The sequence below is a fragment of the Argiope bruennichi genome, chromosome 10 (genome assembly GCF_947563725.1).
Source record: "Argiope bruennichi chromosome 10, qqArgBrue1.1, whole genome shotgun sequence".
Taxonomy (NCBI): domain Eukaryota; kingdom Metazoa; phylum Arthropoda; class Arachnida; order Araneae; family Araneidae; genus Argiope; species Argiope bruennichi.
The window spans coordinates 44,917,364-44,935,657 of record NC_079160.1 but is presented as its reverse complement, the minus strand read 5'-3'; the positions used below and the strand labels follow the sequence as shown (position 1 = coordinate 44,935,657).

General features: G+C 31.3%; 1 protein-coding gene across 1 annotated transcript in view; it reads left to right on the top strand.

The window, feature by feature from the left end:
• The window catches only part of LOC129988712 (corticotropin-releasing factor receptor 1-like), a 334,441-nt gene that overhangs the window by 122,043 nt on the left and 194,104 nt on the right, over positions 1 to 18,294 (top strand). The window contains exon 4 of the mRNA XM_056096980.1: positions 6,003 to 6,115. Within this exon, the coding sequence (XP_055952955.1) occupies positions 6,003 to 6,115 (113 nt within the window). The remainder of the gene's footprint in view (positions 1 to 6,002; positions 6,116 to 18,294) is intronic.

The following is an 18,294-nucleotide window of genomic DNA, read 5'->3' as shown; positions in this document are numbered from 1 at the left end:
TCATAGTATATATGCATATAAAAGAAATGTGCCGGCGTCCAGGCATAGGGGTAGCGCATCTTTCCCATGTTCTGGATGCCCCGGGTTCGAGCACAGGTTCGGAGAAGGTTCCTCTGTGTTATATCTGTGAGGTGTGTGAATGTGTCCCCCCCCGCCCCCCTGTAAAAAGGAGTTGTGCAAGAAAATGTGACGCATGAAGTAGCTAAATCGTACTCTTGGCCCTAGTTGGCGCTAATGAAAAAACAGGAGACTCTCACTCGGCTTAAATCGCTATAGTGTATAGAAGCTTAGTAACCAAATTAAAGTCATTATTTATAATGGAACCTGTTAGTCATAGTATATATGCATATAAAAGAAATGTGCTGGCGTCCAGGCATAGGGGTAGCGCATCTTTCCCATGATCTGGATGCCCCGGGTTCGAGCTCAGGTTCGGAGAAGGTTCCTCTGTGTTATATCTGTGAGGTGTGTGAATGTGTCCCCCCCCAGCCCCCCTGTAAAAAGGAGTTGTGCAAGAAAATGTGACGCATGAAGTAGCTAAATCGTACTCTTGGCCCTAGTTGGCGCTAATGAAAAAACAGGAGACTCTCACTCGGCTTAAATCGCTATAGTGTATAGAAGCTTAGTAACCAAATTTATAGTCATTATTTATAATGGAATCTGTTAGTCATAGTGTATATGCATATAAAAGAAATGTGTCGGCGTCCAGGCATAGAGGAATCGCATCTTTCCCATGATCTGGGCGTTCCGGGTTCGAGCCCTGGTTCGGTCATGGTTCTTACTCTCTATTCTATCTGTGAGGTGTGTGAATGTGCCCCCCCCCCTGTAAAAAGGAGCTGTGCAAGCAAATGTGACACATGAAGTAGCTAACTCATACTCTTGGTCCCAGTTAGCGCTACTGAAAAAACAAGAGACGCTCACTCGGCTTAAATCGCTGATAGATAACTGTAAAGAGCCATAAGTCACAACACAACAACAAAAGGAAATGTTTTTTCTCTATGTTTGTGCATATCTGCGAAGTTCAGACTATTCTGTCAGACTTACAGCCATGAAATTTAGCATACATGTCTCGGCTTCGGAACCGGAGGGTTTCAGGGTCATGACCCGATTCCATCGAAGAACCGTCGTGTAAGGGGGTCTGTTGCACATTAAATCCGTCATGACCAAACGTCCTAGCGCTGGTGAGGTGTGGTGTGGTGTGGAGATTGGGGTGCGAACTCAGGTGTCCTCCTCGTCATCTGACCGCGGTTCAAAATGACGAGGTCCGTCCCAAAATAGCCCTTGTGTTGCTTCAAACGGGACGTTAATATAACCAAACCAAACCAAACCAAATTTAGCATACATGTAGTGGTAATGGGTATTAATATGTACCTTGAAATCGAATATTAAAAGACAAAGTAGAAAAATTTATTTATATTTTATGTTGTTTTAATGTTTGTTAGTAGATGTTTGCCCATAATATCGTTTCAAATGATTGTAGAAAAAGATCAACTTTGAATTGAAGTGGGCAAACAATTGATATTTTAAATTTTTTTTTTCATCTTTGAATTAATTTATTGAATTTTGAGACGTTTTGAAAAAATATTTTTTTTCTTTCATAAATTTAATTTGAAATAAAATTCTGGCAACAGATATATTAATTACGCTATTTTTTGAAACATTTCATGATCATTAATCTAATATTTTTTTCTCTAAGTTAAAACAAAAACGATATAAATATCTTTTTTTAATTTATTATTTTCTTATTGAGTTTAAATATTTATTTCGCTGAACCAAATTAAAAAAAAATAAAGAACCATAAAAAAATATTCTCACGTAATTTAAATTCAATTATCATCATTTGCAGTAAGCCTTCTAATATCATAATTTCTTCTTTTTTTTCTGTGCCTTTTCATTTTCAACTTTTTGTTTCTATCTTTATTTTAAAATTATATTTTTGATTTTGATTCAGTTATTTGTTACCAATGATTCATGGAAATGCTAGTAATGCAAAAGTTTTAGAAAATTTTCAGCAGTCTAACCAAAGGTTTACACTTTTATGCCGGGGGGGGGTAATACATTTATTAGAAAATATATTAGAAAGTGTTTGGGAGACAATTTCTTCTAGTTTAATTATTGCAGTCGCATAATCATAAATGTACTGATCACCAGGCGGACAACCTTTTAACGGATATGATAAAAAACGCTTCATATCTGCGAATCTAAAGGTTCTTGAGTTTATACAGCAAGTTATTTATGCATTTTAGTTATTCTGTTACCTGAACATGAAAGGAAAAAATAGCTTTTTCTGGTTTGAATTTCAACCAAAATTCGATAGGAATTTCTGGAGATGGAGTAAAGTTCACATACAAAATTTCATGTTGTTGAATTATGTTTTAAATTTCGTTCTATTTGCGTAAACATGTTCATAAACAGACCAACAGTCAGACATAGTTCCAAAAATGTGTTTTTGGATACAGTGAGTGAGTTCTAAAGTATCTCTTAATAATTTCCAAGTTCTATTCTCACTCTTTGCTTTCTTCGCATATGAAGAGGATAATGAATTTATACAATTTATCTTGGAACTCTCATTGATGTCTTGAATGATTTGCGACAGGTAGCTTTGAAATCGTTAGATTCTCGCTGATAAAGTATTCAGTGAATTTCATTCCAATTTAAAGATTATTTATTAAATCTATGTATACTTTTGAAGCGTTTAGTGGGTTATCAGCTCAAATCAAAAAAATTGTTACATCTACAAATGCTTTTGATGCATTAAGTGAAATGTCACAGTAAGTCAAATAATCTTTGTTCTATTCTATAAATTTACGAATGCCTTTTATACCTGTTTTTATCTTTCATAAATGGCAATATTAGTGTATAAAAGCAATTAAAAGTATCCTTTTGGTATTAATAATAGCGGAGCTCCACATAATCTATTCTTAATAAATCATACATCCCGATGGGGAGGAATGCGAATGGCCGAAAAATCTTAAATTACTTGCATACTAATAAAATGCAAATCGTTCAGGTGCTGCAACCAAATAATTATTGAAGATGAGCAAAATTCGTACATCCCAGTAAGATAGGAGCTATGTGGAAGATAAAAGATCCTCCTATTATATTGTTACAAATCTGTAATTTTGCTACCCGGCACGAATAGTGTCATCCTGGGAAAAACCGTTAAAACCCTTTGTAAGATCTGTCCTGTGCGTCAATGACCTGAGAGCTTGGCGGCCATTTGGCGACTTTGGCGACAAAATGGAATATACTGGAAAGTTCGAGAAGTTTCAAGATCCATCCAGTAGGAACCAAGATACACTCTGATACGCCCTGATTGGTCTGAAGATTCTAGCCCCGACTCCCGGAACTATAAAAGACGGACACACTGAAGCTGCAGGGAAGAAGTTGTGTGTATCGTCAGAAGTCGTGCGTATGAGAGTAGTCGGAGTCGCCGACAAGTAACAGATTTTGAGACGATTAGACAGCAAGTAAACTGCTGAACTAGCGATTAAATGAGCTCCATTATTATGATTGATCGACGGTATTTTGTTGTAGAATAATTTTTGTAACAATATTCACTATCACAGACGACATGTTAAAGAATATTTGGTGATAAACAGAATACCGCTTTGACATTCCTTTTGCAACCATGTCGCCGAATATAGAAAAAAAATAAGTACGTGGTCTTATTAAAAACTTAATAAAATATTTACAATGTATTGAAACAAATAATGCCTAATTATGATCTTTATTGGAATGTGGACAGATAATAGTGTGAAGTTATTATAAGTTCAACAGAACTGAATAGTGTTATACAGTTTCTTCAGTTCTACCAATGACGATTTGCGATGTGATATAGCATTATTCACGGTAGGGATGAGCTATTCAAATTACATATTAAATATCCAAGTATATTCGGGATTCTCAACCATAGCAAAAATTTCAAATTGCCATGATAAACTCAGATCCGTCTTTTGCAATTTTACATATTCCGCTCTTTCTGAATATTGTGTTTATAGTTTCGTCTGAAGAGGCGGTTTATATTCCGAAATACTACGCCACTCAAGCAAAGCACGGTACTCCATCTGAATACCAAGAAGACCTATTGAGAAGAGTTCCATGGTTTTATAAACAAACTATTTATGCTTAGACTTCTAAATTTGGATTGAAATTGGCTTTGTTTCGCCGAAGAGTGTTTTTATATGCCGGGTGAAAACACTGAGTAGAATGGAAGATCTCAAATGGAACAAAAGTATCTATTGTTTCTGTCTGAAGGAGGATTTAAAGTGTAGAGAAAAAAAAATTTATAAAAGGATAAAGAATTCTAAGATATATAAAAGAATAAAGATTTCTGAATAAAGAAAATTATACTGGGAAAATAGAATTAAAATATCTCAATTTATGGTAGTGTAGAGAACCTAGTAAAAGTAGTATTAACAAAATTTTCTCGTATATTTTCTAATAAAGATATTATCCCTTTTCTTTTGAATAAAAGTATTCGTAATTTCATTTAAAATTATGAATGCCTTATGTGGCATTGGTGAAAATAGTTAAATTTTGCAATGAGCGCTCTTGATAGAAATCTTTGCACAATCGAACAGCCTCAATCGCAATACTGATTTCAAGAATTTTTTCCATATGGAATTCCCCCAATATTTCATTAGTTGTTGCTAAATAGTGTTTTTATCACAGAAAATTCAGAAAATTATTACATTATAGAAAATCATCCTGTGGACGTATGTTGAAATGCGTCCAACAACTTGATACCGGATAATGACAGTTTATTCGACAAGAAAATATGAGACGCAGCGAGAAATCGAAAGAAGAATTTATTTCTCGTTTTACAATTTCTTAACAGTGTATAAAATTCTTTAGAAGTATCCACGAATCTCGGCTCTTAACAAAGATATTGCTATAATTCTTGTATTTTCAAGAACCTTAATGTTTGTCGCCAATATTTCAAATTCGCCAGTAAATGTCCTCCAAGATTGGCATGTTTTGACCTGGCATTCATTCAACATTCAATAAAAATATCTATAAATTTCTTTTACTATATATGAATAAGAAAGCAATATTACAGATTGGTGACAGTAGATTATTGTCCTTAGAATAATGTTTTTATCCTTTTATTTTAACATGCATTTTGTTACAAGAAAAAAAAAGTTCCTGACATTCTCTTGTCAAAAATTTACAATGAGAATCTAACAAACTGAAAAATACATATACATATAAAGGAAATAGCTATGAGGAAAATGAGAAATGAAAAAATACAGATGGAAAAAAACAACAACTTAACGTTCAATTTTGTTTAACAATTTGAGAACTCTTAATTGATTATTAAAATTCTTAATATTTTCTAGTCCTTGACATTAGTGTGGAAATAATTATTCAGTGTATGCGTTGTATAAGTAATAAGTAACCTATGCAAAAAGTTTCATTTATAAGAAGTTATTACAGGAATTAATATTTTATATAAAGAAGTGATTTTTTTTAATATGTTGAAATATTAATAAGTATTCTTAGAGTCCTTTTCAAACTCTTAAAATATACCTACCAATTATAAATGATGGCGTTTTAACATAATTAATAAACGCTATGAAATAGACTAATATTAAGCTGGATTCTTTAAATTTTGAAAAATACAGAACAATTAGTTTTAAAAGCTTTTAAATAATTACAATTTGAATCGAATATGAATAGGAAATAAAAAAACGAGCATTTAAAAGTTCTTCAAACAAATGTCCGTTACTAATTACAAAATTTTATTATTGCCTTTTTGTATAAAAAAACAACAATGAAATATAAATTTACATCTTTAAAGTAATACTGCAGATATTGATGTCTCGTTGAATCTGTGTTTCTATCCTGCCATAAGTTTGTTCTTTAATTATTTCGGAGATATTAATCCAATTCGAATAAGTTAACTATTGGAAAGTAATTTTAAGTAACTGTTTACTGTACAGGAAGAATATAATGAGCTTTCTTGAGGAACAATCGCTTTAATTTCTTTTGGATATTTACAGGAGCTGTACCCGAATTCTTGGACTCCAACGATTATTGCTCTCATTGTGGTAATTGGATCCACATTATCGATTATTACACTCTGTTTGTCTTTATTCATCTTCTTCTACTTCAGGTAAGTTTCATGGGTTCTTTTGTCTTTATTAATATTTTAATAAAATGCACTTGTTTCCTAAAACCATTTAGATATTATTCAATTTGGGTTTTAATGTTTTAATTGACAAGTAAAATGAAATTTAAATAATCTTAGGACTTGATGTTAACATTCGTCGCCAAGCTCACAAAACATTCGCCAATAGTTAAAATATTCTTCAATGGCCTACCATCTTGAATGATGTCACAAAGCTCCACATTTTAGGGTTGCTATTAAAATGTTTTGGATTGGCATATTTGGCAAGTTATCGCTTGAAGCTTAATAACCTTATTGTGATTTTATTTATTCCTTTCTTCTTTATTCGATCCGATGTCGATAAAAACATAGTGGTCTCTCTTGAAGGGCCATTAAATTGGCAACATTTTGAGCCAATTAAATTACAGTTATGCATCTCCCAGCGAAACACAAATGAGGTTCAATTTCTCCTGGAAGATAAAAAAAATAGTTTATCTTTTATACATTAGAGGAAAGGGTGATTTTTATTTAAAATGATATTTTCTGCTGGTCGTTTGCCTTTACAGACGGTAGCTAAAAATGCTGGACAAAGTAAAATTAGAACTATAAAAAATACTACCAGTTTAATAACAAAAGTCATAAGGTCATAAAGTAATCCATCATAAAATACAATAAATTAAAGTACAACATAAAAATGATTAGAAATTCTTAACATATAAATTCTGTACTCGTAGCCTAAATTCTGTACCAATAAAGCTGACATTTTGATATTTTCTAAATGAACTTCACATCTTTGTTTGAAGCGAAACTCATGTCCCAAAATAAAGTTAATTAAACTTTTGCAGTGTACAATATTTTAGAAGATAATTATTTTCATTAATTTTTTAAGTATATAAGTGTATAATTAAACTTTTTTTTCGTTGTAGGATGAAATATTTAAGAAAATGTTTTTGCAAGAAATGGAATTTGTGCAGTTTAAATGAGAATGAGAAATATATGATTATTCTAGCAAAAAATAAATAAATTAGGGGCTAATTTTTTGTGGGCAAACGATATCATTAATATAATGAAGTCACGTGACATATATGGAGAGAAGTGTTTTTAAGAAATGTGTTTAGTCTAATGGCTTTTTCTCCCTTTTTTTCCCACTTAACACATTTTTACTTCTATTATGGACGGAAAATTTGATTACTCTTACTTAGACTTTTAAAATTTTTATATCCGTAGTTAAATCACATACGCACGCACGAAAACACACGCACGCACATGCAATCGGTTTTTAGTAACAATGTCTTGTTGACAATTGTTTCATTAAAACTTCACATGTGAATTGAAGAATATTTCTAAATCTACTATTCAAATACTTATTCACAGGGTGTTGCTAAATTCCTGAGCCAACCTTTAAAAGCAGGTAAAATACGGATAAAGCTTTTTTTTGTACAGCAATATGGGTCGGAAATGAAAAGTGTATGTAGAAGTGAATGCAAGAAAGGCCGAAAAATGCAATGTCTATGAACTCCAGATGATTCTGATGACGACCTCATTGCGAAACTTGGTGAGGGAACATTTGTCAATTATTGTAATATTATGTAAGTAAAGCTTTCCTTTAATTTTCAGCACTTATTCCATCAAAATGTTTCATCCTGACCCTATATTGCTGTACAAAAAAAAAAACTTCTTTATCCGTATTTCACCTACCTTTCAGGTTTTGCGCATGAATTCAGTGACACAACACTCTATGTAGGTTCACTTTATGTTAATATTTTTTAAGCCAAAATTTGATAAATCAGCACAAATAATAAAAGAAAATGTATCTGTTAGCGATTTTAAAGATCACACCACTATATTTAGCATAAATATATTTTGGACAGTGGGAAAATGAGCCGTGGACCTATTCTTTTGAAATTTTAACTAAATAAAAATGAAGCGAAGATTGTCATCTGTCAGCAATAACTTCTATATCTGCACAATAGCGATTTTTACATAGTTTTAAAATTCATAAAATTATTTTTTCAGTGATATCAATTTGTTTCCCTTAAAAATTACTCTAAAATGTAATACTTTTTGAAAATTTATTTTCTTCAATAAATTTTTGTGTAGTTTTTGTTGGTATACTTAAATTTCATTCTTATTTCAAATATTTATTTTAATTGCATGATTTTTTCTTCCACTTTTAAGATCGTGATAAGGAAGAAAAATATTTGTTGCAAAGGAAGAATATCTATTTATTATCAATGCAATGTAAACTAGGTACTAGCAAGTGAAGTTAGACTACCGCAAAAAAAATACAGTGGCTCAAAAAATTGAGAGTACACCTTATTTTTACTTGATAAATTCGAATTTCAATATAAATAACACATTACTGGGAAGTGCAAACATGTTTTTATTTTTACACATAACAATTGGTTTAATTTAGAGTAAAAATAAAGAAAAATCAACAAAAAACTTCTAAACTGAAACTTTTCAGAAGCATTTTAAATAAACCTACGCAGAATTTTCCCTCAAAAAATTGAGAATACACCAATGAAATTTTTGCAATATCACGCATAGAAACAAAGTGTCACTATTAAATTGTATGTCTTTTGACTTTTATAATGGCCTCTAATCGTCATGGTACCGATTCAACCCATTTTTGGTGTATCTGAAGATCTTTTAGCCCATTCTACTTGCACCATTTATTTTAAATGGGTTTTGTTTCTAATTTTGTGTTTTTGGACCACTGCTTCGAGGGTGGCCCACAGATATTCAATGGTATTGATGTCGGGGTACTGTGGTGGTGTGTGTAACTGCTGCTTACAATGAAAAAGACGCCACATTTTGACGTTATGTGCATTCTGTTTGGGATCGTTGTACTGCTGGAAAACGGAATTCCCATCTAGACCCAAATTTTTAACACTTTCCTTTAGATTGTTGCGACCATATGGTTCATCCAACTTGTTGCAGAAAATTTTCAAATCATAATCAGAAGTGTAAGCGCTGAAACTGTGCGGAATGCCACTAGACAAGCTGGATATAAAAGTCGCATTGTTAGAGAGAAACCGTTCATCAGCCTGCAAATTCAGAAAAAACATTTGAAGTTTGCAAAAACTCATTAATTGAAGACAATAACCTTTGAAAGAAAGCTATATTTAGTAATTAAAGAAAACTCAACATTTTTGGCAGCAACAGCAATCGTATTGTATGGAGGGAACCTAATACTGCTTTGGATCCAAAAAGTTTACGTCCTACAATTAAACATGATGATGACTCTGTCATGATTTGAGGTTGCATGGCTTCATCCGGGGTAGGGAATTTGATTTTATAGATGGCCTTATAAACGATATGGTTTACTACGATGTACTTCACAGCAATCCAAAGCTAGGTGCTAAAATGTTGGGTTTAGATGGAAATGTCATTTTCCAGTAGGACAACGGTCTCCCAAAAAATGCGCGTAACGTCAAAATATGGTGTCTTTTTCATTGTAAGCAGCAGTTACACACACCACCACAGTACCCCGACATCAATGCCAATGAATATCTGTGGGCCACACTCGAAGCAGTGGTCCAAAAACACAAAATTAGAAACAAAACCCTTTTAAAACAAGTGTTGCAAAAAGAATGGGGTAAAATATCCTCAAATACCACCAAAAATGGGTTGAATCGGTACCATGACGATTAGAGGCCATTATAAAAGTCAAAAGACATACAATTTAATAGTGACATTTTGTTTCGATGCGTGATATTGCAAAAATTTCATTGGTGTATTCTCAATTTTTTGAGGGAAAATTCTGCGTATGTTTATTTAAAATGCTTCTGAAAAGTTTCAGTTTAGAGGTTTTTCGTTGATTGTTCTTTGTTTTTGCTTTAAATTAAACCATTTATTACGTGTAAACATAAAAACATGTTTGCACTTCCCGGTAATGAGTTATTTATATTGAAAGTCGGATTTATCAAGTAAAAGTAAGGTGTACTCTCAATTTTTTGAGCCACTGTATGTGCAATCAGAAAATAGATTACACAAAATGGCTGGAAAATTATGCTTTAAATATCTCTATTATGCCATGAAATTTGACTCCATTATGAAGGCTCATATACTCAATACACAGAATAAATACAAGGCTATTAAATTGACACGACTTTGGACCTAATGCAATCTGATGCTTAAAAATAGTAGAGAGGACAGCGAATAAGATATGCATGTAAAACTTGATTGAAATTTTACCAATGTATTCATTTTACGAACCAGTTTATTTTACCAATTTTTTTCGAACCAATATATGTGGATAACCAATTGATCCTCAAAGATAGCTAATTCTGTATAATTTATTAATAAAACTAATTCAGACATAAGAAAGAAAAATCTCTAATTATTTTATAGATTAAGCATTAATTATTTTGAAACCATTTAAACCATTTTTAATTTGATAAATATTAATCAATTAATAATTATTTATTTTTTAAGAGTACCTTAAGAATTGATCAAGAATTCCTGTGAAATTTGTCTATAATCTTGAGATAAGTTCATAATTGGTAAAAGATTTTTAATGATATTTTGCAAAATTTTGTGTTTTTTAACACAGTATGAACAAGCATTTTAATTGAAAAATATCTCAAAATGTTTTATGAATTTAATGTTCTCTATTCTGGAGGCATTTTAGATGGTACTGATATTAAAAAGTAATTAAAATTCTTTTTTTAAGTTATATATTTTAAGCAAATAAAAATACAAAAAATTAACGTTCAAGTTAAATTTGGTTCTATTAAATTAACAAAACAGTTCTTTCTTTAAAACGATAGATGGTATTTTTATCTTCAGAGAAAAAAAATCGGAAAACTTCTAAACAATTCTAAAAATAGTGAATATATTGCTTTAATGCAACTAAGAAAGATATATTGGATTAAAGATGACACAAAAAAGTTTATTTTCTTGCATTATTTAATTATTTTTATTCTAGAAAATAATAACTTGGAATTTTTTTAATCAGTTTTACCGCAGTTATTTTTCAAGCGTCAGCAAAGTTACTGAAGTTTATCATATTTTTTTTTACGCTTAAATTGGAATTAAAATCACGGACAAAGAAATTTTAATCAAAATTTGTTACTTTGAATTAATAGTTTTGCTAAAAAAGCAAAATGCAATCTAACAGAATGGAGTGAATTTAAAATACTAATAATAATAGGATTCGTTTTTTTATAGAACACTGAACTAAAAAAAGCAAATACAAAAAATATTTACACATGAAAAATTTTGTTAAAATGATTTTTTTATTTAATTTTTTGTGTATTTTATTGTCTAAGCTTTCAATAATTCTGTAATGACTTGTCTGGGAAGTTTTATATATTTCATTAACTATTAAAGAAAACTTCTTTATAATGTGCTTTGAAATAGTTAATATTTAAATTATTAGACAACTTTTATAATTTACTATTTCTTTTATTTCAAGCAATAAAACTACAGTTACTTTATATTGTTACAATAGAAGAGACATTAAAATGTCTGAGTCTTCCTGTTCTGTCTTGAGACTCCGAAATCTCATAAAAAAAGTCAGAGGAATAATAGTTTCCAAAAACTTTGTAAATGAAATAATTAAAAATTTTCCATAGATAACTTCAGTAAAATATATAAAAGAACCTTCCACAGATTAAAAAGACTGCACAATAGATGATATACACAATAAAGAACAATATATAAAATATTATATAACAGATTCTGTCTAAGATTATATAAAAGATAACATAACAAATGTTATTTATGATAATACGAGAGATAAAAGAATACGTAACAGATGAAGTACAAGATTATATAGTAAATGTTATAGAGCAGATTTACAAGATTTTTATAAAATGCAGCTGTTTTTGTAAAAACATTTAAGACTGAAATAAGTAAAAAATACTCTGTTAGCACTTTCAACGAGCATTTTTATATCAGATGACATATTTTAAAATCATTTTCTGAAATCTTTGATTTTCCCAATGGGAATTTACTAGATAAGAGTATTTAAAAATAATAGCAACTTAATAATGATCGTTTGACATCAAATTACGATACGAGACACAACCTAAAAATAAATTTATAACTTCCAATTTTTTCCATGTAATTGCTCTCATTATTATTATTATTCCAGAAATTTAGTCTTTTTAACAAAATGAAGGCATCACCATGAAATAATATAGTAAATCCATGGTAAATTAAAATAGCTCTTCTTCATAAAATGAGGAACAATTTATTTGACAAGATACTGAAAGCAAAGTATTTATTGCAGTTTTTCTAATTGTCATATGAAACATTTAAATTGACATATGCATATGATGTCTATAAGCATAGAGATTATGCCCATAAGTGTCTCTTAATATGAGGGTCATCCGGACAATAAGTTTCCAATGGCCCATAAAAAGAAACAAAACACAGATTTATTGCAAAAGATAGAGCAATATATCAGTTATTTCTCACCATATGAACTACCAGAGTCACAACTTTTGCCATACCGTAAGATAAGTTTTTGTAACTCAGTATCATAGAATTCTGCCGCCTGGAAATGGATCCAGATTGTCACAATTGTCTGTAAGTCTTCGTCTGAGGGAAAGTCATGCCCTAACAGATATTTCTTTAGGTGCAAGAACAGGTGGAAGTCCCTGGGAACAGGATCGGTAGTCAAATACCTCCCATCGGAGAGCTTGTTGTTCGAGAATAAGGCATTTTGACACTCACCTGGTGCATAATTTCCAAAATAACAGGTGCTTCGTGACGATTTCATGCATTATATTTTGTAATAGCTACGGGGAATCGCTACATAAAATCACGATTCTGTAAAAAACACTGCCGCACCTGCTCCAACATGTCGTCATCGATGAGAGATGGCCGGCCACTGCGTTGTTTGTCATGGACATTTTGCCTACCTTCGGAAAATTTGCGACATTAACGAAGAACCATCTGCTTTCTCATCGCATCCGATCCATACACTAAACACAACTGACCATGGATTTCGATCAGTGATCTCCTCTGCATTCATAAACTTTATTACGGTCCTCACCTGGCAGTCAGCGGGAGAAGAAATAAGAGTCGACATAATTTGCGTACTACAGCGACATTAACGTAAGCATTCGGAAAATTACAACTGCCCATATGATAGCCAAACCCACAATCTATCAGGCCTATTCCTTAGTGTTTTCTTCCTTTTGCAGTGCTATATTTTGGAACTTTGGGAAATTTTCTTTCCGGATAACCCTCGTATGTATAGTACAAAAACCCATCCCCACTCAAGATGGGCGAAAATAAGAGAGGGTTGGCGGTTACGAAGCTGCCTATTTAGTAGAAAAGCACCAAAGAAAGCTATAGGTCACTAAATAGCAGTTCGATCAACCAATCATTACAATCACACAATTGCGTTTGGGTGATTGCCAAAAGGCAGTTTTAAAATACCAAACAGTAAAACTGATAATAAAGATGGTGAATCGTAAAAATTGAAAAAATAAAAATAAAAATGTTGTAAAAGCAGTGATGAAATAAATATCAAAAAGGAATTTAAATAACAAAACATTGTTGATCATGTTTGATGCAGTATCTATGACAATATTGATGATTGCGTATGATCTAGTATCTATGACAATATTGATGATTGCGTATGATCTAGTATCTATGACAATATTGATGATTGCGTATGATCTAGTATCTATGACAATATTGATGATTGCGTATGATCTAGTATCTATGACAATATTGATGATTGCGTATGATCTAGTATCTATGACAATATTGATGATTGCGTATGATCTATGACAATATTGATGATTGCGTATGATCTAGTATCTATGACAATATTGATGATTGCGTATGATCTAGTATCTATGACAATATTGATGATTGCGTATGATCTAGTATCTATGACAATATTGATGATTGCGTATGATATAGTATCTATGACAATATTGATGATTGCGTATGATCTAGTTCTTTAGTCCATAGTTTCTCAACAATCAGGATGACTGAGGTTTTGAAAAAGTGAAATTTCAATAAAGATTTCAGCTCTCTTTTCTGCTACAGAGAAGGCTGCTGTTTACGTTAATTATTCTAATGCCTGGTTTACACTCGGCCAGTAGACAGCGTATGCGCAAAAAGGGATTGACTTATGTTTGCCACAATTTCATAAGATAGATTCAGGCATTCCATGATTGGCTACAAATTGTCGTTTTGGCGTCCCTGAATTTTTCTTTTTCACTGCGTATCGTATTAAAATGACGGATATTTGCACAAAAAAGATGGAAAAATAAAAAATAAAAAGCCTAAAGAACATGATAAGTGATTAATTTTTCACGTCAAAAAGATCCTTTCAAATTCTACTAACGCATGCGCAGTAAGTGAAAAATACAAAACAGCGGCATATTGCATTTAGGAGAGACTTTAAAAAGATATGGTATGTGTTAAATGACTGCGAAAAATGATTATGCAACTTGAAGAAGCTGCATTATCATTTTTACATTATCGATTCGTTTTGGTTTGAGGAAGTAAATCTGATTTTGTTACAGTGGCGGAGGAACGTTCTGTTCACCTGTAGAATGACAGAGCTTTAAATATTTTGATCACCAAAAGCCGCAAAGAGCCCTTTGAGATTATTTTACATTGATGCACTAAATATGAATGCCTGACATAAAAAAAATTTCGCATGCGCACATGTTTTACTGGTAGTTCTCTCTCTCTTAATCATATTTGGAATTAATCTTTTTATTCGTTGAAAGTTTTCACCATCCATACATTATTTTGTCATCTACAAAGTTTCCTACTTTTTCAATGAATGATTGTCATATGTTGCTCTGAATAGGAGAACTTTTGATTATTTAATCATTTTAATCTGCTATTTTTAAGTACAGCAGATAGTTTATAAGTATAGTATTTTATAAATTATGTCAAGTGTTAAAAAATTGTTAACTCTTCTGTTAAAAATAAATATTATAATTTTAAGTATAAAATATGAAAATTGCCATCCATTACTACTGAGAACTTTGTCACCATTGTTTCGGTTTAGAACACGTTTTTTCTATAAAATAATCTCACGAAGTAAAAAAAAAATGTTCCAGGAATAATGGGTAAAGAACTCTGCAATAAAACTATAACATAATTAAAATGTCTACAAACTTTTAAAGTACATTGTTTTGACGTATTGCTAAAACTTTTAAAATTTATAATATAAAAATTATTTTACACAATATAACCCATTAATTAAAATTGTTGCTGAAGTTTAAAATAAATTTAACGAAGCGTGAATAGCAAGAATTAGAATGCTTTTTATATATATAATTAAATTGTTTTCTCAAAGGATAATTAATTATGTTAAAAAGAGATAAAGTATATCTATCTGCTGAAATATCAGCTTAGTTAACTTAACTTTATTTAATGACAAATAATTTACTTTTTTAATCACGGACAGTGTCAGTTCGACTTTCTTCCTTTTAGCGCTTTCTTTAATATTTCACATTTATTTGGAGTGGATACAAGAGAAAAAGTAACGTTTTCTGCCAGCTTCATGCCGTCTTACACTGGGATTTGGTTTCATGCCTTTTTTACTCTCTCATATACATAGTATAGAGGATGTATATAATCGTCAACAAATTCGAACTCGAGATTTTGACGAATTGCTACATTTTAGACCTTAACGAGATCGAAAAACATTTTTGGAAAATGTTTTTCGAACTGTCTGTCTCTGATAAAGATAACTAAAAAATTCTCTGATCTAGACAGACGAAATTTGGTGTATTTATACGAAAATTCTAGAAATTTCTATCAAATTTTGAGTAAAATCCTATCAGAGGAAGTCTGTCTGTCCAGCTGTTCTAATATAATTTAACCCTGTAACTGCATAATAAAGTGTGCTAAAGGAGATAAAATTCGAGATACAGAGCTAACATTTATAGTCTAGACACCTTCCAAATTTTAAATCATATCCGAAATCGGATTGACCGTTTGTCGGTCTGTAGTTTCAAAAACATGTAAATGAAATAACTCAAAGATGCAATGACTTAAATACATTAAATTTGGTATCGGATTCTGTGAATATAAATATATTTCAGTACCAAATTTTTGTTTCTATCGGTTGGTAAAAACGCGTTTAAAAATCCAATTCGATTTCTCATACTATTGACAGCATGCCAGGGATTAATTGCCAAAACACTCTCCAAGGATGACACAATAAAGTCATTAAAAACGCTAACTTCACGCCAATGACTAATATTTCTTAACTATTGTGCGCCAATTCTATGTAAGGAGTTCGTTTAACTCGTTTATTAGAGAGTATGCGAGAAAGTTTTAAGGAGACCACTCCCACTGATTTTGTTTTAAAATGCTGAATTATTTTCGAAAAGTAAATATGCATAAAGCCATCATATGCGTATTATTCAAGTGTGAATTGAGTATGTACAGTTGTTTTAACATTGATGTTAACATATTGTTGACTGTTATGTGACATGAAGTTGTCCCTATTAACGGTTTTGAACTCATAACTGATTTGAAACTGATTAGCGAAAACACAAATTAACTCATGAGAGTCTGTAGTGGATTGAATTAATGAGGATAGAACCTGGGACCTTGTGGTTCGCAGCCCAGTAACATGACCACGATACAAAAGCAATTGATCGGATAGCGTAGCTGTTAATTGGCTTATAAGCTTTCACAAGAAGTCAACAATGCTTGGACTAGAAAATCTGAATTAACTCGGGAGCTGTCAATAAAGTATTAAAAGAAACAAAGTATAAGATCGACTTGATTATTGTCACGATGTTTAAATAGTTTGACTAGTCAAACATGGTTTTCATTTATTTTAGTTCAAATAGTTTCTTCGGTAACCATAAGAATTTCGGTGGATTCATCAACTTTCGAAAGTCGAGCATCTCAGTTAATAATTTTAAAAAAATTATGACGAGTATATAAAAATAACTAATATAGTCTATGAATGGAATGAAAAACTTTAAAATGTTTATATAATTATATATTTATTTCATTTGAAAAAAAAATGAGTTAATAAACTGGAAAGGGTTTCATTCAATTTTTTGTATATAATTCTAGAATGCTATTAAGAATTCTACATAAAAAAAAGAAAAACGGAAGTAAAATATTTTTAAGTGTATTTACATCAATATACTTAATTTTTGCAATGAAACTCAAATCGTTTTCATTGTTGCGACAAATATATTTCTTTCTTCTTCCTTTGTCGATGATATATAATAGCCTTCTCCAAAGAATTTCTAACAATGTTTTCGAACTCCTTTAATATGAGAAACATTGATTAAGTGTATTTGTAAAAATATCCAATGAAGCGTTCGTGTAATGATTTGTTTATATTTGATTATCACTATTCTACAGCAAATTATAAGAGATATTTCTCTGCCAAGTGCATTAGTTTATGTATATCAAATTTTGAAACTTTCAAATGTTTATAATTAAGGTGTGATTTTAGAATCAAATAATGGCAAATTTTTTTAAAAAATTGTGTCCATTTTGAAATATTTCTACCATTTTTTGGCATCAACATGTAAAGATATTGATAAAAAATTTGGGAATGTATGGCAGAGTGAAAGTTTAAAGTTCTTAGAATTTATGAGTTGTATATCTATCAAAATCAAAAATTTAAAAATAATTTTCCAAAGAAACCATTAAGATCAAGTTACAAAACATACTTAACTGAAATTTTTAACACTCATTTTCCCAGCAAACCAACTGGTCGCCAAATGCGGCTAGTTGTAAATAATATAAAGAGAGGATCCATGGTAGAAATTGTCCCTTATAACTGGTTTAACTCTTCTTCTAAATTATTATACTTAATTCGGTTTTCATTTCGGTAACAGGTGATAAACTGTCGGTTTCGAGACTTGAGGGTATCAAATTCGAACCATTGTTCAATAAACTATAAGCTTTTATATGGATCTGATGTGCTTTAAATCTGATCCTGAAGATAATTGTATACTAACAACTCCGAATCGCCCGAAGGCACACAGAAAAAATTTGAATAACCAGACCACTGCAGCAGAAACACTAGCAGGAACTTTGTTTGAGTTCTAAGGGTCATCACCGCCCACGATATAACTCTTCCCTAAGGAAGTACGTCCCGTATGTGCTACCCAACCTCCACCTTTTCGTATACTTGCAAGGGTGGTGAGAACCAACCACCATGCCGGAAGCTTCTCATCTATAATTACGAGGTGCCCCCCACCATTGGTAAT